Source organism: Ascaphus truei, unplaced genomic scaffold (assembly GCF_040206685.1).
Source record: "Ascaphus truei isolate aAscTru1 unplaced genomic scaffold, aAscTru1.hap1 HAP1_SCAFFOLD_241, whole genome shotgun sequence".
Classification (NCBI taxonomy): domain Eukaryota; kingdom Metazoa; phylum Chordata; class Amphibia; order Anura; family Ascaphidae; genus Ascaphus; species Ascaphus truei.
The window spans coordinates 2,906-27,215 of NW_027455334.1; the positions used below are offsets into that span (position 1 = coordinate 2,906).

At 48.0% G+C, this 24,310-nt stretch overlaps 1 protein-coding gene across 2 annotated transcripts; it reads left to right on the forward strand.

Annotated features, from left to right (window-relative positions):
- The first annotated feature begins 777 nt into the window (after positions 1 to 777).
- LINGO1 (leucine rich repeat and Ig domain containing 1) lies at positions 778 to 22,577 on the forward strand. Of its 2 annotated transcripts, none has more exons than XM_075582607.1 (2): positions 778 to 1,246; positions 20,722 to 22,577. In XM_075582607.1, the coding sequence occupies exon 2, from the start codon at positions 20,740 to 20,742 to the stop codon at positions 22,558 to 22,560; it is 1,821 nt and encodes a 606-aa protein (XP_075438722.1). In that variant the 5' UTR covers positions 778 to 1,246; positions 20,722 to 20,739; the 3' UTR covers positions 22,561 to 22,577. The 2 variants fall into 2 exon arrangements, with proteins under 2 accessions (XP_075438722.1, XP_075438723.1); XM_075582608.1 differs by having other exon boundaries at positions 1,228 to 1,251.
- The last annotated feature ends 1,733 nt before the right edge of the window (positions 22,578 to 24,310 follow it).

Genomic DNA, 24,310 nt, shown 5'->3' on the forward strand with positions numbered 1-24,310 from the left:
CTCTTCCCCCCATCCCCCTCTCTCACCCCCCATACCCACCTCTCTCCCCTCCCATCCCCCCCATCCCCCCTCTCTCCCCCCCCATCCCCCCTCTCTCCCCCCATCTCTCCCCTCATCCCCCCCCTCATCCCCCCTCTCTCTCCCCCATCCCCCCTCTCTCTCCCCCATCCCCCCTCTCTCTCCCCCATCCCCCCTCTCTCTCACCCCATCCCCCTCTCTCTCACCCCTTCCCCCCTCTCTCTCACCCCATCCCCCCTCCCTCTCCCCCCCTCTCTCTCACCCCATCCCCCCTCCCTCTCCCCCCATCCCCCCTCCCTCTCCCCCTCTCTCTCACCCCATCCCCCCTCTCTCTCACCCCATCCCCCCTCTCTCTCACCCCATCCCCCCTCTCTCTCACCCCATCCCCCCTCTCTCTCACCCCATCCCCCCTCTCTCTCACCCCATCCCCCCTCTCTCTCACCCCATCCCCCCTCTCTCCCCCCTCCCCCCATCCCCCCTCTCTCTCCCCCCACCCCCCCTCTCTCTCCCCCATCCCCCCTCTCTCTCCCCTCATCCCCCCTCTCTCTCCCCTCATCCCCCCTCCCTCTCTCTCCCCCCATCCCCCCTCCCTCTCTCTCCCCCCATCCCCCCTCTCTTACTCTCTCCCCCCCTCTCCCCTCATCCCCCCTCTCCCTCTCCCCTCTCCCCCCTCTCCCCTCATCCCCCCCCTCTCTCCCCCCATCCCCTGCTCCTTTCCTCTTTCCTCCCCTCCTCCTTCTCTCTCTCCTGCCCAGCAGCAGAAGCAGCTTGTGCGTGTGTGCATGTGTGTTCGTGTGTTCGTGTGTGTGTGTGTGTGTGCTTTGTCTCTTTACTGTGTCTCTTGGCTCTACAGCTGAAGATCAAACCCGGTATCTTTTTGCTGACCGGCACTGTGTGTGTGTGTCATTGTGTGTGTCCTTATTCGTCTCTGTCATTGTGTATGTGTGTGTGTCCTTGCTCGTCTCTGTGTCCTTGTGCATCTGTCATTGTGTATGTGTTATTGTCTCCTGTGTGTGTCACTGAGCGTGCAATAGTTTGTAACTCAGTGTCAGTGTCATTGCATCTGTGATTGTGGTACTGTGTATGTGTGTTTGACAGTCTGTGCGTGTCATTGTGTGCATCACTGTGTGTGATTGTGTGTGTGTGTGTGGTGGGGGGGGGGGGTTGCTGCTGGTTTCGGGATGGGAAGGCGAGAAGGGGTCTTGCAACGGTGGAAAATGAGGGCCAGGTAAGGTGTGTGTGTGTCTGTATATATATATATATATACTATACCTACTTATCGATCTATGAACTGCTTTCTCTGTATATTCACTGCTCTGTCTGTACTATACATACATGTGTATGTACTTATACAGAGATGTGTGTTTGTATATAACAACATATGTATACTCTATATATGTATGTACATAAATCTATACACACACACACACACGTTTTGTGACTTTAGAGATATATACGGTTTCATCTATGTACATGCAGTAATCTACATTGCTCTTTTCAAATAAATGTGTGTCACTCAGAGACCCCAATAATAACACACAGCGTCACTAAGAGACCCCAATAATAACACACAGCGTCACTCAGAGACCCCAATAATAACACACACAGCGTCACTCAGAGACCCCAATAATAACACACACAGCGTCACTCAGAGACCCCAATAATAACACACACAGCGTCACTCAGAGACCCCAATAATAACACACACACAGCATCACTCAGAGACCCCAATAATAACACACACACAGTGTCACTCAGAGACCCCAATAATAACACACACAGCGTCACTCAGAGACCCCAATAATAACACACACACAGCATCACTCAGAGACCCCAATAATAACACACACACAGTGTCACTCAGAGACCACAATAATAGCACACACACACTGTGTCACTCAGTGACCCAATAATAACACACACCGTGTCAATCAGTGACCCCAATAATAACACAAACCGTGTCACTAAGAGACCCCAATAATAACACACACAGCGTCACTCAGAGACCCCAATATTAACACACACACCGTGTCACTCAGAGACCCCAATAATAACACACACAGTGTCACTCAGAACCCAATAATAACACACACAGCGTCACTCAGAGACCCCAATAATAACACACACAGCGTCACTCAGTGACCCCAATAATAACACACACAGCGTCACTCAGAGACCCCAATAATAACACACACAGCGTCACTCAGTGACCCCAATAATAACACACACAGTGACACTCAGAGACCCCAATAATAACACACACAGTGTCACTCAGAGACCCCAATAATAACACACACAGTGTCACTCAGAGACCCCAATAATAACACACACAGCGTCACTCAGTGACTCCAATAATAACACACACAGCGTCACTCAGTGACTCCAATAATAACACACACAGTGTCACTCAGTGACCCCAATAATAACACACACACAGCATCACTCAGTGACTCCAATAATAACACACACACAGCGTCACTCAGTGACTCCAATAATAACACACACAGTGTCACTCAGAGACCCCAATAATAACACACACAGTGTCACTCAGTGACCCCAATAATAACACACACAGCGTCACTCAGAGACCCCAATAATAACACACAGTGTCACTCAGTGACCCCAATAATAACACACACACAGCGTCACTCAGTGACCCCAATAATAACACACAGTGTCGCTCAGAGACCCTAGTAATAACACACACAGTGTCACTCAGATCCCAATAATAACACACACAGCGTCACTAAGAGACCCCAATAATAACACACACACACAGTTTCACTCAGAGACCCCAATAATAACACACACACAGCGTCACTCAGAGACCCCAATAATAACACACAGCGTCACTCAGAGACCCCAATAATAATACACACACACCGTGTCACTCAGAGACCCCAATAATAACACACACAGTGTCACCCAGAGACCCCTATAATAACAAACACACACTGTGTCACTCAGAGACCCAAATAATAACACACACAGCGTCACTCAAAGACCCCAATAATAACACACACAGCGTCACTCAGAGACCCCAATAATAACACACACAGTGTCACTCAGTGACCCCAATAATAACACACTCACAGTGTCACTCAGACCCCAATAATAACACACACACACAGCGTCACTCAGAGACCCCAATAATAACACACAGCGTCCCTCAGAGACCCCAATAATAACACATTGTCACCCAGAGGACCCGTATAATAACACACACACTGTGTCACTCAGAGACCCAAATAATAACACACACAATGTCACTCAGTGACCCAAATAATAACACACACAGTGTCACTCAGTGACCCCAATAATAACACACACACAGTGTCACTCAGAGACCTCAATAATAACACACACAGCGTCACTCAGAGACCCCAATAATAATATACACACACCGTGTCACTCAGACCCCAATAATAGCACACACACACACACACTGTGTCAATCAGAGACCCAAATAATAACACACACAGCGTCACTCAAAGACCCCAATAATAACACACACAGTGTCACTCAGAGACCCCAATAATAACACACAGCGTCACTCAAAGACCCCAATAATAACACACACACAGTGTCACTTTTAGATCCCAATAATAACACACACAGTGTCACTCAGAGACCCCAATAATAACACAAGCAGCGTCACTCAGTGACCCCAATAATAACACACACAATGTCACTCAGAGACCCCAATAATAACACACACAATGTCACTCAGTGACCCAAATAATAACACACACAGTGTCACTCAGTGACCCCAATAATAACACACACATACGTCACTCGGAGACCCCAATAATAACACACACAGCGTCACTCAGTGACCCCAATAATAATACACACACAGCGTCACTCAGTGACCCCAATAATAACACACACACAGTGTCACTCAGTGACCCCAATAATAACACACACAGTGTCGCTCAGAGACCCCAATAATAACACACAGCGTCACTCAGACCCCAATAATAACACACACAGTGTCACTCAGAGACCCCAATAATAACACACACAGTGTCACCCAGAGACCCCAATAATAACACACACACAGTGTCGCTCAGAGACCCCAATAATAACACACACACACAGCGTCACCGAGAGACTCCAAAAATAACACACACAGCATCACTCAGAGACCCCAATAATAACACACACACAGCGTCACCCAGTGACCCCAATAATAACACACACACAGCGTCACTCAGTGACCCCAATAATAACACACAGTGTCACTCAGAGACCCCAATAATAACACACACAGCGTCACTCAGTGACCCCAATAATAACACACAGTGTCACTCAGAGACCCCAATAATAACACACACAGCGTCACTCAGTGACCCCAATAATAACACACAGTGTCACTCAGAGACCCCAATGATAACACATACAGTGTCGCTCAGAGACCCCAATAATAACACACACACACACGCAGCGTCACCGAGAGACTCCAATAATAACACACACAGTGTCACGCAGACCCCAATAATAACACACACAGTGTCACGCAGACCCCAATAATAACACACACAGTGTCACTCAGGCCCCAATAATAACACACAGCATCACTCAGTGACCCCAATAATAACACACACACAGCGTCACTCAGAGACCCCAATAATAACACACAGTGTCACTCAGACCCCAATAATAACACACAGCATCACTCAGTGACCCCAATAATAACACACACACAGCGTCACTCAGTGACCCCAATAATAACACACACACACAGCGTCACTCAGAGACCCCAATAATAACACACACAGTGTCACTCAGACCCCAATAATAACACACAGCGTCACTCAGACCCCAATAATAACACACACAGTGTCACCCAGAGACCCCAATAATAACACACCCAGTGTCACCCAGAGACCCCAATGATAACACACACAGTGTCACTCAGACCCCAATAATAACACACACAGTGTCACTCAGACCCCAATAATAACACACACACAGCGTCACTCAGACCCCAATAATAACACACACAGTGTCACTCAGTGACCCCAATAATAACACACACACAGTGTCGCTCAGAGACCCCAATAATAACACACAGCGTCACTCAGACCCCAATAATAACACACACAGTGTCACTCAGAGACCCCAATAATAACACACACAGTGTCACCCAGAGACCCCAATAATAACACACACACAGTGTCACTCAGAGACCCCAATAATAACACACACACAGCGTCACTCAGAGACCCCAATAATAACACACAGCGTCACACAGACCCCAATAATAACACACACAGTGTCACTCAGAGACCCCAATGATAACACATACAGTGTCGCTCAGAGACCCCAATAATAACACACACACACACACACAATGTCACTCAGAGACCCCAATAATAACACACACAATGTCACTCAGTGACCCCAATAATAACACACACAATGTCACTCAGTGACCCCAATAATAACACAGTGTCACTCGGACCCCAATAATAACACACACAGCGTCACTCAGACCCCAATAATAACACACAGCGTCACTCAGTGACCCCAATAATAACACACACACAGCGTCACTCAGTGACCCCAATAATAACACACAGTGTCACTCAGAGACCCCAATAATAACACACACACAGTGTCACTCAGAGACCCCAATAATAACACACACACACACACGCAGCGTCACCGAGAGACTCCAATAATAACACACACAGTGTCACGCAGACCCCAATAATAACACACACAGTGTCACTCAGACCCCAATAATAACACACAGCGTCACTCAGTGACCCCAATAATAACACACACAGCGTCATCCAGTTACCCCAATAATTATACACACAGCGTCACTCAGAGACCCCAATAATAATATACACACACCGTGTCACTCAGACCCCAATAATAGCACACACACACACACTGTGTCAATCAGAGACCCAAATAATAACACACACAGCGTCACTCAAAGACCCCAATAATAACACACACAGTGTCACTCAGAGACCCCAATAATAACACACAGCGTCACTCAAAGACCCCAATAATAACACACACACAGTGTCACTTTTAGATCCCAATAATAACACACACAGTGTCACTCAGAGACCCCAATAATAACACAAGCAGCGTCACTCAGTGACCCCAATAATAACACACACAATGTCACTCAGAGACCCCAATAATAACACACACAATGTCACTCAGTGACCCCAATAATAACACACACAGCGTCACTCAGTGACCCCAATAATAATACACACACAGCGTCACTCAGTGACCCCAATAATAACACACACACAGTGTCACTCAGTGACCCCAATAATAACACACACACAGTGTCGCTCAGAGACCCCAATAATAACACACACAGTGTCACTCAGACCCCAATAATAACACACACACAGCGTCACTCAGACCCCAATAATAACACACACAGTGTCACTCAGTGACCCCAATAATAACACACACACAGTGTCGCTCAGAGACCCCAATAATAACACACAGCGTCACTCAGACCCCAATAATAACACACACAGTGTCACTCAGAGACCCCAATAATAACACACACAGTGTCACCCAGAGACCCCAATAATAACACACACACAGTGTCGCTCAGAGACCCCTATAATAACACACACAGTGTCACTCAGAGACCCCAATAATAACACACACACACAGCGTCACCGAGAGACTCCAAAAATAACACACACAGCATCACTCAGAGACCCCAATAATAACACACACACAGCGTCACTCAGAGACCCCAATAATAATATACACACACCGTGTCACTCAGACCCCAATAATAGCACACACACACACACACTGTGTCAATCAGAGACCCAAATAATAACACACACAGCGTCACTCAAAGACCCCAATAATAACACACACAGTGTCACTCAGAGACCCCAATAATAACACACAGCGTCACTCAAAGACCCCAATAATAACACACACACAGTGTCACTTTTAGATCCCAATAATAACACACACAGTGTCACTCAGAGACCCCAATAATAACACAAGCAGTGTCACTCAGTGACCCCAATAATAACACACACAATGTCACTCAGAGACCCCAATAATAACACACACAATGTCACTCAGTGACCCAAATAATAACACACAGTGTCACTCAGTGACCCCAATAATAACACACACAGCGTCACTCAGAGACCCCAATAATAATATACACACACCGTGTCACTCAGACCCCAATAATAGCACACACACACACACACACACTGTGTCAATCAGAGACCCCAATAATAACACACACAGCGTCACTCAAAGACCCCAATAATAACACACACACAGCGTCATCCAGTTACCCCAATAATTACACACAGCGTCACGCAGACCTCAATAATAACACATAGCGTCACTCAGATACCCCAATAATAAAAGACAGTGTCACTCAGTGACCCCAATAATAACACACAGCGTCACTCAGTGACCCCAATAATAACACACACACAGCGTCACTCAGTGACCCCAATAATAACACACACAGTGTCACTTGGACCCCAATAATAACACACACACAGTGTCACTCAGAGACCTCAATAATAACACACACAGCGTCACTCAGAGACCCCAATAATAATATACACACACCGTGTCACTCAGAGACCCCAATAATAACACACACACAGCGTCACTCAGAGACCCAAATAATAACACACACAGCGTCACTCAGTGACCCCAATAATAACACACACACAGCGTCACTCAGAGACCCCAATAATAACACACACACAGCGTCACTCAAAGACCCCAATAATAACACACACAGTGTCACTCAGAGACCCCAATAATAACACACACAGTGTCACTCAGAGACCCCAATAATAACACACACACACAATGTCACTCAGAGACCCCAATAATAACACACACAGTGTCACTCAGTGACCACAATAATAACACACACCGTGTCACTCAGAGACCCCAATAATAACACACACAGTGTCACTCAGTGACCACAATAATAACACACACGGTGTCACTCAGAGACCCCAATAATAACACACACACAGTGTCACTCAGACCCCAATAATAACACACACACAGTGTCACTCAGAGACCCCAATAATAACACACACACACTGTCACTCAGAGACCCCAATAATAACACACACAGCGTCACTCAGACCCCAATAATAACACACACAGTGTCACTCAGACCTCAATAATAACACACACCGTGTCACTCAGACATCAATAATAACACACACAGTGTCACTCAGAGACCCCAATAATAACACACACAGCATCACTCAGTGACCCCAATAATAATACACACAGTGTCACTCAGACCTCAATAATAACACACAGTGTCACTCAGAGACCCCAATAATAATACACACAGTGTCACTCAGAGACCCCATAATAACACACACTGTCACTCAGACCTCAATAATAACACACACAGTGTCACTCAGAGACCCCAATAATAACACACACACAGTGTCACTCAGACCCCAATAATAACACACACACAGTGTCACTCAGAGACCCCAATAATAACACACACACAGTGTCACTCAGAGACCCCAATAATAACACACACACAGTGTCACTCAGACCCCAATAATAACACACACACAGTGTCACTCAGAGACCCCAATAATAACACACACACAGTGTCACTCAGACCCCAATAATAACACACACACAGTGTCACTCAGAGATCCCAATAATAACACACACACAATGTCACTCAGAGACCCCAATAATAACACACACAGTGTCACTCACGGACCCCAATAATAACACACACACAGTGTTACTCAGACCCCAATAATAACACACACACAGCGTCACCCAGTGACCCCAATAATAACACACACACAATGTCACTCAGAGACCCCAATAATAACACACACACAGCGTCACTCAGAGACCCCAATAATAACACACACAGTGTCACTCAGACCCCAATAATAACACACAGTGTCACTCAGTGACCCCAATAATAACACACAGCGTCACTCAGAGACCCCAATAATAACACACACAGTGTCACCCAGAGACCCCAATAATAACACACACAGTGTCACCCAGAGACCCCAATAATAACACACACACAGCGTCACTCAGAGACCCCATTAATAACACACACAGTGTCACTCAGATCCCAATAATAACACACAGCATCACTCAGTGACCCCAATAATAACACACACACAGTGTCACTCAGAACCCAATAATAACACACACAGCGTCACTCAGAGACCCCAATAATAACACACACAGCGTCACTCAGTGACCCCAATAATAACACACACAGCGTCACTCAGAGACCCCAATAATAACACACACAGCGTCACTCAGTGACCCCAATAATAACACACACAGTGACACTCAGACCCAAATAATAAGACACAAACCCTGTCACTCAGAGACCCCAATAATAACACACACAGTGTCACTCAGTGACCACAATAATAACACACACACAGTGTCACTCAGACCCCAATAATAACACACACACCGTGTCATTCAGTGACCCCAATAATAACACACACAGCGTCACTCAGACCCCAATAATAACACACACAGTGTCACTCAGACCCCAATAATAACACACACCGTGTCACTCAGACCCCAATAATAACACACACATCGTCACTCAGAGACCCCAATAATAACACACACACAACGTCACTCAGTGACCCCAATAATAACACACACAGTGTCACTCAGAGACCCCAATAATAACACACACAGTGTCACTCAGAGACCCCAATAATAACACACACAGTGTCACTCAGAGACCCCAATAATAACACACACAGTGTCACTCAGAGACCCCAATAATAACACACACAGTGTCACTCAGAGACCCCAATAATAACACACACAGCGTCACTCAGTGACTCCAATAATAACACACACAGTGTCACTCAGTGACCCCAATAATAACACACACACAGCGTCACTCAGTGACTCCAATAATAACACACACAGTGTCACTCAGTGACCCCAATAATAACACACACAGCGTCACTCAGTGACTCCAATAATAACACACACACAGCGTCACTCAGTGACTCCAATAATAACACACACAGTGTCACTCAGAGACCCCAATAATAACACACACAATGTCACTCAGTGACCCAAATAATAACACACACAGTGTCACTCAGTGACCCCAATAATAACACACACACAGTGTCGCTCAGTGACCCCAATAATAACACACACAGCGTCACTCAGAGACCCCAATAATAACACACAGTGTCACTCAGTGACCCCAATAATAACACACACAGTGTCAGTCAGAGACCCTAATAATAACACACAGCGTCACTCAGTGACCCCAATAATAACACACACACAGCGTCACTCAGTGACCCCAATAATAACACACAGTGTCGCTCAGAGACCCTAGTAATAACACACACAGTGTCACTCAGATCCCAATAATAACACACACAGCGTCACTAAGAGACCCCAATAATAACACACACACACAGTTTCACTCAGAGACCCCAATAATAACACACACACAGCGTCACTCAGAGACCCCAATAATAACACACAGCGTCACTCAGAGACCCCAATAATAATACACACACACCGTGTCACTCAGAGACCCCAATAATAACACACACAGTGTCACCCAGAGACCCCTATAATAACAAACACACACTGTGTCACTCAGAGACCCAAATAATAACACACACAGCGTCACTCAAAGACCCCAATAATAACACACACAGCGTCACTCAGAGACCCCAATAATAACACACAGCGTCCCTCAGAGACCCCAATAATAACACATTGTCACCCAGAGACCCGTATAATAACACACACAGTGTCACTTAGAGACCCCAATAATAACACAAACAGTGTCACTCAGTGACCCCAATAATAACACACACATACGTCACTCGGAGACCCCAATAATAACACACACAGCGTCACTCAGTGACCCCAATAATAATACACACACAGCGTCACTCAGTGACCCCAATAATAACACACACACAGTGTCACTCAGTGACCCCAATAATAACACACACACAGTGTCGCTCAGAGACCCCAATAATAACACACACAGTGTCACTCAGACCCCAATAATAACACACACACAGCGTCACTCAGACCCCAATAATAACACACACAGTGTCACTCAGTGACCCCAATAATAACACACACACAGTGTCGCTCAGAGACCCCAATAATAACACACAGCGTCACTCAGACCCCAATAATAACACACACAGTGTCACTCAGAGACCCCAATAATAACACACACAGTGTCACCCAGAGACCCCAATAATAACACACACACAGTGTCGCTCAGAGACCCCTATAATAACACACACAGTGTCACTCAGAGACCCCAATAATAACACACACACACAGCGTCACCGAGAGACTCCAAAAATAACACACACAGCATCACTCAGAGACCCCAATAATAACACACACACAGCGTCACTCAGAGACCCCAATAATAACACACAGCGTCACACAGACCCCACTAATAACACACACAGTGTCACTCAGAGACCCCAATAATAACACACACACAGCGTCACCCAGTGACCCCAATAATAACACACACACAGCGTCACTCAGTGACCCCAATAATAACACACAGTGTCACTCAGAGACCCCAATAATAACACACACAGCGTCACTCAGTGACCCCAATAATAACACACAGTGTCACTCAGAGACCCCAATAATAACACACACAGCGTCACTCAGAGACCCCAATAATAACACACACAGTGTCACTCAGAGATCCCAATAATAACACACACAGTGTCACTCAGAGACCCCAATGATAACACATACAGTGTCGCTCAGAGACCCCAATAATAACACACACACACACACAATGTCACTCAGAGACCCCAATAATAACACACACAATGTTACTCAGTGACCCCAATAATAACACACACACACACACGCAGCGTCACCGAGAGACTCCAATAATAACACACACAGTGTCATGCAGACCCCAATAATAACACACACAGTGTCACGCAGACCCCAATAATAACACACACAGTGTCACTCAGGCCCCAATAATAACACACAGCATCACTCAGTGACCCCAATAATAACACACACACAGCGTCACTCAGTGACCCCAATAATAACACACACACAGCGTCACTCAGAGACCCCAATAATAACACACACAGTGTCACTCAGACCCCAATAATAACACACAGCGTCACTCAGACCCCAATAATAACACACAGCATCACTCAGTGACCCCAATAATAACACACACACAGCGTCACTCTGTGACCCCAATAATAACACACACACAGCGTCACTCAGACCCCAATAATAACACACACAGTGTCACCCAGAGACCCCAATAATAACACACACAGTGTCACCCAGAGACCCCAATGATAACACACACAGTGTCACTCAGAGACCCCAATAATAACACACACAGTGTCACTCAGACCCCAATAATAACACACACACAGCGTCACTCAGACCCCAATAATAACACACACAGTGTCACTCAGTGACCCCAATAATAACACACACACAGTGTCGCTCAGAGACCCCAATAATAACACACACACAGTGTCACTCAGTGACCCCAATAATAACACACACAGTGTCGCTCAGAGACCCCAATAATAACACACAGCGTCACTCAGACCCCAATAATAACACACACAGTGTCACTCAGAGACCCCAATAATAACACACACAGTGTCACCCAGAGACCCCAATAATAACACACACACAGTGTCGCTCAGAGACCCCAATAATAACACACACAGTGTCACTCAGAGACCCCAATAATAACACACACACACAGCGTCACCGAGAGACTCCAAAAATAACACACACAGCATCACTCAGAGACCCCAATAATAACACACACAGCGTCACTCAGAGACCCCAATAATAACACACAGCGTCACACAGACCCCACTAATAACACACACAGTGTCACTCAGAGACCCCAATAATAACACACACACAGCGTCACCCAGTGACCCCAATAATAACACACACACAGCGTCACTCAGTGACCCCAATAATAACACACAGTGTCACTCAGAGACCCCAATAATAACACACACAGCGTCACTCAGTGACCCCAATAATAACACACACAGTGTCACTCAGAGACCCCAATGATAACACATACAGTGTCGCTCAGAGACCCCAATAATAACACACACACACACACAATGTCACTCAGAGACCCCAATAATAACACACACAATGTTACTCAGTGACCCCAATAATAACACACACACACACACGCAGTGTCACCGAGAGACTCCAATAATAACACACACAGTGTCACGCAGACCCCAATAATAACACACACAGTGTCACGCAGACCCCAATAATAACACACACAGTGTCACTCAGGCCCCAATAATAACACACAGCATCACTCAGTGACCCCAATAATAACACACACACAGCGTCACTCAGTGACCCCAATAATAACACACACACAGCATCACTCAGAGACCCCAATAATAACACACACAGTGTCACTCAGACCCCAATAATAACACACAGCGTCACTCAGACCCCAATAATAACACACAGCATCACTCAGTGACCCCAATAATAACACACACACAGCGTCACTCAGTGACCCCAATAATAACACACACACAGCGTCACTCAGAGACCCCAATAATAACACACACAGTGTCACTCAGACCCCAATAATAACACACAGCGTCACTCAGACCCCAATAATAACACACACAGTGTCACCCAGAGACCCCAATAATAACACACCCAGTGTCACCCAGAGACCCCAATGATAACACACACAGTGTCACTCAGAGACCCCAATAATAACACACACAGTGTCACTCAGACCCCAATAATAACACACACACAGCGTCACTCAGACCCCAATAATAACACACACAGTGTCACTCAGTGACCCCAATAATAACACACACACAGTGTCGCTCAGAGACCCCAATAATAACACACACACACACACACACAGTGTCACTCAGAGACCCCAATAATAACACACACAATGTCACTCAGTGACCCCAATAATAACACACACAATGTCACTCAGTGACCCCAATAATAACACACAGTGTCACTCGGACCCCAATAATAACACACACAGCGTCACTCAGACCCCAATAATAACACACAGCGTCACTCAGAGACCCCAATAATAACACACACACACACACACAATGTCACTCAGAGACCCCAATAATAACACACACAATGTCACTCAGTGACCCCAATAATAACACACACAATGTCACTCAGTGACCCCAATAATAACACACAGTGTCACTCGGACCCCAATAATAACACACACAGCGTCACTCAGACCCCAATAATAACACACAGCGTCACTCAGTGACCCCAATAATAACACACACACAGCGTCACTCAGTGACCCCAATAATAACACACAGTGTCACTCAGAGACCCCAATAATAACACACACACAGTGTCACTCAGAGACCCCAATAATAACACACACACACACACGCAGCGTCACCGAGAGACTCCAATAATAACACACACAGTGTCACGCAGACCCCAATAATAACACACACAGTGTCACTCAGGCCCCAATAATAACACACAGCATCACTCAGTGACCCCAATAATAACACACACACAGCGTCACTCAGAGACCCCAATAATAACACACACAGTGTCACTCAGACCCCAATAATAACACACAGCGTCACTCAGACCCCAATAATAACACACAGCGTCACTCAGTGACCCCAATAATAACACACACAGTGTCACCCAGAGACCCCAATAATAACACACCCAGTGTCACCCAGAGACCCCAATGATAACACACACAGTGTCACTCAGAGACCCCAATAATAACACACACAGTGTCACTCAGACCCCAATAATAACACACACACAGCGTCACTCAGACCCCAATAATAACACACACAGTGTCACTCAGTGACCCCAATAATAACACACACACAGTGTCGCTCAGAGACCCCAATAATAACACACAGCGTCACTCAGACCCCAATAATAACACACACAGTGTCACTCAGAGACCCCAATAATAACACACACAGTGTCACCCAGAGACCCCAATAATAACACACACACAGTGTCACTCAGAGACCCCAATAATAACACACACAGTGTCACTCAGAGACCCCAATAATAACACACACACAGTGTCACTCAGACCCCAATAATAACACACACAGTGTCACTCAGAGACCCCAATAATAACACACACAGTGTCACCCAGAGACCCCAATAATAACACACACACAGTGTCACTCAGAGACCCCAATAATAACACACACACAGCGTCACTCAGAGACCCCAATAATAACACACAGCGTCACACAGACCCCAATAATAACACACACAGTGTCACTCAGAGACCCCAATGATAACACATACAGTGTCGCTCAGAGACCCCAATAATAACACACACACACACACACAATGTCACTCAGAGACCCCAATAATAACACACACAATGTCACTCAGTGACCCCAATAATAACACACAGTGTCACTCGGACCCCAATAATAACACACACAGCGTCACTCAGACCCCAATAATAACACACAGCGTCACTCAGTGACCCCAATAATAACACACACACAGCGTCACTCAGTGACCCCAATAATAACACACAGCGTCACTCAGTGACCCCAATAATAACACACACACAGTGTCACTCAGAGACCCCAATAATAACACACACACACACACGCAGCGTCACCGAGAGACTCCAATAATAACACACACAGTGTCACGCAGACCCCAATAATAACACACACAGTGTCACTCAGACCCCAATAATAACACACAGCGTCACTCAGTGACCCCAATAATAACACACACACAGCGTCATCCAGTTACCCCAATAATTATACACACAGCGTCACTCAGAGACCCCAATAATAATATACACACACCGTGTCACTCAGACCCCAATAATAGCACACACACACACACTGTGTCAATCAGAGACCCAAATAATAACACACACAGCGTCACTCAAAGACCCCAATAATAACACACACAGTGTCACTCAGAGACCCCAATAATAACACACAGCGTCACTCAAAGACCCCAATAATAACACACACACAGTGTCACTTTTAGATCCCAATAATAACACACACAGTGTCACTCAGAGACCCCAATAATAACACAAGCAGCGTCACTCAGTGACCCCAATAATAACACACACAATGTCACTCAGAGACCCCAATAATAACACACACAATGTCACTCAGTGACCCAAATAATAACACACAGTGTCACTCAGTGACCCCAATAATAACACACACACAGTGTCACTCAGAGACCTCAATAATAACACACACAGCGTCACTCAGAGACCCCAATAATAATATACACACACCGTGTCACTCAGACCCCAATAATAGCACACACACACACACACACTGTGTCAATCAGAGACCCCAATAATAACACACACAGCGTCACTCAAAGACCCCAATAATAACACACACACAGCGTCATCCAGTTACCCCAATAATTACACACAGCGTCACGCAGACCTCAATAATAACACATAGCGTCACTCAGATACCCCAATAATAAAACACAGTGTCACTCAGTGACCCCAATAATAACACACACACAGCGTCACTCAGTGACCCCAATAATAACACACACAGTGTCACTCAGAGACCCCAATAATAATATACACACACCGTGTCACTCAGAGACCCCAATAATAACACACACACAGCGTCACTCAGAGACCCAAATAATAACACACACAGCGTCACTCAGTGACCCCAATAATAACACACACACAGCGTCACTCAGAGACCCCAATAATAACACACACACAGCGTCACTCAAATACCCCAATAATAACACACACAGTGTCACTCAGAGACCCCAATAATAACACACACAGTGTCACTCAGAGACCCCAATAATAACACACACACACAATGTCACTCAGAGACCCCAATAATAACACACACAGTGTCACTCAGTGACCACAATAATAACACACACAGCGTCACTGAGAGACCCCAATAATAACACACTTTGTCACTCAGAGACCCCAATAATAACACACACAGTGTCACTCAGAGACCCCAATAATAACACACACAGTGTGACTCAGAGACCCCAATAATAACACACACAGTGTAACTCAGTGACCCCAATAATAACACACACACACAATGTCACTCAGAGACCCCAATAATAACACACACAGTGTCACTCAGTGACCACAATAATAACACACACAGCGTCACTGAGAGACCCCAATAATAACACACACAGTGTCACTGAGAGACCCCAATAATAACACACTTTGTCACTCAGAGACCCCAATAATAACACACACAGTGTCACTCAGAGACCCCAATAATAACACACACAGTGTGACTCAGAGACCCCAATAATAACACACAGTGTCACTCAGTGACCCCAATAATAACACACACACAGCGTCACTCAGACACCAATAATAACACAGTGTCACTCAGAGACCCCCCCTTCTCCTCATTGTGCGTGTTATACTGAGAGAGGAGCAGTGAGGGATAGCTGTGCGTGTTATACTGAGAGAGGAGCAGTGAGAGATAGGTGTGTGTGTTATACTGAGAGAGGAGCAGTGAGAGATAGCTGTGTGTGTTATACTGAGAGAGGAGCAGTGAGAGATAGCTGTGTGTTATACTGAGAGAGGAGCAGTGAGAGATAGCTGTGCGTGTTATACTGAGAGAGGAGCAGTGAGAGATAGGTGTGTGTGTTATACTGAGAGAGGAGCAGTGAGAGATAGCTGTGCGTGTTATACTGAGAGAGGAGCAGTGAGAGATAGGTGTGTGTTATACTGAGAGAGGAGCAGTGAGAGATAGGTGTGTGTGTTATACTGAGAGAGGAGCAGTGAGAGATAGCTGTGCGTGTTATACTGAGAGAGGAGCAGTGAGAGATAGGTGTGTGTGTTATACTGAGAGAGGAGCAGTGAGAGATAGCTGTGTGTGTTATACTGAGAGAGGAGCAGTGAGATATAGCTGTGTGTGTTATACTGAGAGGAGCAGTGAGAGATAGCTGTGCGTGTTATACAGAGAGATTAGCAGTGAGAGATAGCTGTGTGTGTTATACTGAGAGAGGAGCAGTGAGAGATAGCTGTGTGTGTTATACTGAGAGAGGAGCAGTGAGAGATAGCTGTGCGTGTTATACTGAGAGAGGAGCAGTGAGAGATAGCTGTGCGTGTTATACTGAGAGAGGAGCAGTGAGAGATAGCTGTGCGTGTTATACTGAGAGAGGAGCAGTGAGAGATAGCTGTGCGTGTTATACTGAGAGAGGAGCAGTGAGAGATAGCTGTGCGTGTTATACTGAGAGAGGAGCAGTGAGAGATAGCTGTGCGTGTTATACTGAGAGAGGAGCAGTGAGAGATAGCTGTGCGTGTTATACTGAGAGAGGAGCAGTGAGAGATAGCTGTGTGTGTTATACTGAGAGAGGAGCAGTGAGGGATAGCTGTGTGTGTTATACTGAGAGAGGAGCAGTGAGATATAGCTGTGTGCGTGTTATACTGAGAGAGGAGCAGTGAGAGATAGCTGTGCGTGTTATACTGAGAGAGGAGCAGTGAGAGATAGCTGTGCGTGTTATACTGAGAGAGGAGCAGTGAGAGATAGCTGTGCGTGTTATACTGAGAGAGGAGCAGTGAGGGATAGCTGTGCGTGTTATACTGAGAGAGGAGCAGTGAGAGATAGCTGTGTGTGTTATACTGAGAGAGGAGCAGTGAGGGATAGCTGTGTGTGTTATACTGAGAGAGGAGCAGTGAGAGATAGCTGTGTGTGTTATACTGAGAGAGGAGCAGTGAGGGATAGCTGTGTGTGTTATACTGAGAGAGGAGCAGTGAGAGATAGCTGTGCGTGTTATACTGAGAGAGGAGCAGTGAGGGATAGCTGTGTGTGTTATACTGAGAGAGGAGCAGTGAGAGATAGCTGTGCGTGTTATACTGAGAGAGGAGCAGTGAGAGATAGCTGTGCGTGTTATACTGAGAGAGGAGCAGTGAGGGATAGCTGTGCGTGTTATACTGAGAGAGGAGCAGTGAGAGATAGCTGTGTGTGTTATACTGAGAGAGGAGCAGTGAGGGATAGCTGTGTGTGTTATACTGAGAGAGGAGCAGTGAGAGATAGCTGTGTGTGTTATACTGAGAGAGGAGCAGTGAGGGATAGCTGTGTGTGTTATACTGAGAGAGGAGCAGTGAGAGATAGCTGTGCGTGTTATACTGAGAGAGGAGCAGTGAGGGATAGCTGTGTGTGTTATACTGAGAGAGGAGCAGTGAGGGATAGCTGTGCGTGTTATACTGAGAGAGGAACAGTGAGGGAAAGCGGTGGCTCGGCACTCCTCTCTCCGGCTCTGCAGGGGTTAATGTATCCTGCTGACTCCCAGACTGAGACGCCTCGCCTGTAATTATCGCTAATTGTGTAAGCGGCGCGTCTGCGCTGGAATAGCAGGGGAGGGCGGCACCGTCTCTGCGTCCCACTCTGTGGCGTAGTGACAGCGTGGCAGGTTATCAGCGCACGATGCCGGGGGCACACACGTCTCCGTGTCCCACTCTGTGGCGTAGTGACAGCGTGGCAGGGTATCAGCGCACGATGCCGGGGGCACACACGTCTCCGTGTCCCACTCTGTGGCGTAGTGACAGCGTGGCAGGGTATCAGCGCACGATGCCGGGGGCACACACGTCTCCGTGTCCCACTCTGTGGCGTAGTGACAGCGTGGCAGGGTATCAGCGCACGATGCCGGGGGCACACACGTCTCCGTGTCCCACTCTGTGGCGTAGTGACAGCGTGGCAGGGTATCAGCGCACGATGCCGGGGGCACACACGTCTCCGTGTCCCACTCTGTGGCGTAGTGACAGCGTGGCAGGGTATCAGCGCACGATGCCGGGGGCACACACGTCTCCGTGTCCCACTCTGTGGCGTAGTGGCAGCGTGGCAGGGTATCAGCGCACGATGCCGGGGGCACACACGTCTCCGTGTCCCACTCTGTGGCGTAGTGACAGCGTGGCGTAGTGACAGCGTGGCAGGGTATCAGCGCACGATGCTGGGGGGCCGGGGGCACACACGTGTCCGTGGCCTCGCTGGGCGCTGGCCCCTCTGCTATTCCAGTGCTTGCGATGCACCGCCCTCCCCTCTGCTAATTCTCACACGCCTCTCCGTGCCATCTCTGCGTATAAGACACAAACATATGGAACCGTTGCTACCCAGCGCTGGGCAGGACAGCGTGGTGACTGCGTGGTGACTGCGTGGTGACAGCGTGCAGATAACGCTGGGACTAGTGGGTGGGAGGCGCCCTGTGAGTGTGGAGATGCCAATGAATGAGGGTGCTGCGATCGTCTCACTTCACAGCTCAATAAGGGGGGGATGGGTGAACCTGTGTATTGTGTATTGAGGGTAATACAGCCAGCTCCTGCCTATGTGCAGGATACACCCGTAGACGAGCTATAGACAATATATGATCTTCATGCCAATAACCTCAGTAAGATGGTGAGTAGAATTGCTCCCGTGTGGTCTCCGGAAACCGGAGCACTGCTGGCAAAACGGGTGCTATACGCAAATGTAACTGATTAAAAACTATTGATTAGAACACGGGTGACAACACGGAGGGCGGCATGTGGGGGTGCCTCTGACGCGTTTCGCGCTCTTGGCGCTTTGTCAAAACTGCGTATAATATACTGACCCTGTTTTTCCCCTGCAGGTGAGCGCTGTATCCAGGATGAGTATCCCGCTGCTGTCCTGCTTGTGTCCCATCCTCCTGCTGGTGGTGGGCTCCATCCTGTCGGGCTCGGCGTCCGGCTGCCCCCCGCGCTGCGAGTGTTCCCCCCAGGACCGCTCCGTCCTTTGCCACCGCAAGCGTTTCCTCAACATCCCCGAGGGTGTCCCCACCGATACCCGGCTTCTGGACCTCAGCAAGAACCGCATCAAGACCCTCAACCAGGACGAGTTCTCCGCGTTCCCCTACCTAGAGGAGCTGGAACTCAACGAGAATATTGTGAGCGGTATAGAGCCGGGCGCCTTCAACGGACTCTTCAACTTGCGCTCGCTGGGACTACGGAGTAACCGCCTCAAGCTCATCCCCCTGGGGGTCTTCACAGGGCTCAGCAACCTCACCCAGCTGGACATCAGCGAGAACAAGATAGTCATCCTCCTTGACGACATGTTCCAGGACCTCTACAACCTCAAGTCTCTGGAGGTCGGAGACAATGACCTGGTGTACATTTCCCACCGCGCCTTCCGCGGCCTCAACAGCCTGGAAGAGCTGACGCTGGAGAAGTGTAACCTCACGTTGGTGCCCACGGAGGCGCTGTCCCACCTCCACGGCCTCATCTCCCTGCAGCTCCGGTACCTCAACATCAATGTCATCCGGGACTATTCCTTCAAGAGGTTGTACCGGCTGAAGGTGCTGGAGGTGGCCCAATGGCCATATCTGGACACCATGACCTCCAACTGCCTCTATGGACTTAACTTGACTTCGCTCTCCATCACCCACAGCAACCTCAGCTCCATCCCCTATGTGGCCATCCGCCACCTTGTTTATCTCCGCTTCCTCAACCTCTCCTACAATCCCATCACAGCTGTAGAGGGTTCCATGTTGCATGACCTGCTAAGGCTGCAGGAGTTCCACCTGGTAGGGGGCCAGCTGGCCATGGTGGAACCCTACGCTTTCCGCGGACTCAACCACCTGCGGGTACTCAACGTCTCTTCCAACCTCCTCAGCACGCTGGAAGAGTCCTCTTTCCACTCCGTGGGCAACCTGGAGACGCTCATCTTGGACCGCAACCCGTTGGCCTGTGACTGCCGCCTGCTGTGGATCTTCCGGCGTCGTTGGCGTCTCAACTTCCACCGGCAGCAGCCCTCCTGCTCCAGCCCAGAGTACGTGCAGGGCAAGGAGTTCAAGGACTTCCCCGACGTGCTGCAGCCCAACTACTTCACGTGCCGGCGCGCTCGCATCCGGGACCGCAACCCTCAAGTGGTGCACGTGGACGAGGGCCACACTGTGCACTTTTTCTGCCGGGCCGACGGGGACCCGCCACCCACCATCCTGTGGCAGTCGCCGCGCAAGAATTTTATCACCAGCAAGAGCAACGGGCGGCTGACGGTGTTCCCGGACGGGACGTTGGAGGTGCGCTACGCCCAGATCCAAGATAACGGGACTTATCACTGCGTGGCCAGCAACGCCGGCGGCAATGACACCTCCCTGGCCCACCTCCACGTGCGCAGCTACTCGCCCGACTGGCCCCATCAACCCAACAAGACGTTCGCCTTTATCTCCAACCAGCCGAACGAGAGCGACGTCAACACCACCCGCTCAAACGTCCCCTTCCCATTCGACATCAAGACTCTGATCATCGCCACCACCATGGGCTTCATCTCCTTCCTGGGGGTGGTCCTCTTCTGCCTGGTGTTGCTTTTCCTCTGGAGCCGAGGAAAGGGGAACACCAAACATAATATCGAGATCGAATATGTGCCGCGCAAATCGGACGCTGGGATCTCCTCGGGGGAGGTTCCCCGCAAGTTCAACATGAAGATGATCTGACACCGGGGAGGCTTGAGGGGTGGAGGGGGGGGTGGCGGGGGAGGCGGGAGAGACTGGGGGGGGGGGGGGCAGGTGATGGAATGCACAGGACACGTTCTTGCCCCCACCTCTTCCACGTTGCCCACCAAGTAGAAGTAACGAAACGATTCAGGGGGGCAGGAGAAGGATGGAGAGAGGGCGTTGACCTGTCCAGTCATGGTTGATCCACAGCCTTGGCCAACATTTTGGGAATGACCTTTGCACTTTTGAACCCTGTGACTGACCCCATAACGTGTCAAGCTCTTAAACAGCCCCCCTCCCCCCTCCTACTACTCGTTATTGAGACTGGGGCATGAGAGTGGTATGGATGGAGCGTGGGGGGGGGGGGGGGAGCCTGAGAGGTGGAATAGCCCCTGCTTGGAAGGGGGGGGGGGTGGGTGGAAGAGAGGGGCTCTGATGCTGAACTTTGACCTCTGTATCTTCTCCTGATTTCAATACCTGTGATTTTTATGGAAAAAAAATAAAGAAACGAGAATATTATTGAGAAAAAAAAAAGAAAAATAAAGAAAAACTAGAAAATGCCAAAAGCGCTGACGGCCGCGTGATTACATCATCGTATAACAGTGCGTCGCCGCGTGATTACATCATCGTATAACAGTGACACCGCGTGATTACATCATCGTATAACAGTGAGACACCGCGTGATTACATCATCGTATAACAGTGAGACACCGCGTGATTACATCATCGTATAACAGTGACACCGCGTGATTACATCATCGTATAACAGTGCGTCGCCGCGTGATTACATCATCGTATAACAGTGCGTCGCCGCGTGATTACATCATCGTATAACAGTGCGTCGCCGCGTGATTACATCATCGTATAACAGTGAGACACCGCGTGATTACATCATCGTATAACAGTGAGACACCGCGTGATTACATCATCGTATAACAGTGACACCGCGTGATTACATCATCGTATAACAGTGAGACACCGCGTGATTACATCATCGTATAACAGTGACGCCGCGTGATTACATCATCGTATAACAGTGACACCGCGTGATTACATCATCGTATAACAGTGACACCGCGTGATTACATCATCGTATAACAGTGACACCGCGTGATTACATCATCGTATAACAGTGAGACACCGCGTGATTACATCATCGTATAACAGTGAGACACCGCGTGATTACATCATCGTATAACAGTGCGACACCGCGTGATTACATCATCGTATAACAGTGAGACACCGCGTGATTACATCATCGTATAACAGTGACACCGCGTGATTACATCATCGTATAACAGTGACACCGCGTGATTACATCATCGTATAACAGTGCGTCGCCGTGTGATTACATCATCGTATAACAGTGAGACACCGCGTGATTACATCATCGTATAACAGTGACACCGCGTGATTACATCATCGTATAACAGTGAGACACCGCGTGATTACATCATCGTATAACAGTGACACCGCGTGATTACATCATCGTATAACAGTGAGACACCGCGTGATTACATCATCGTATAACAGTGAGACACCGCGTGATTACATCATCGTATAACAGTGCGACACCGCGTGATTACATCATCGTATAACAGTGCGACACCGCGTGATTACATCATCGTATAACAGTGCGACACCGCGTGATTACATCATCGTATAACAGTGCGACACCGCGTGATTACATCATCGTATAACAGTGCGACACCGCGTGATTACATCATCGTATAACAGTGACACCGCGTGA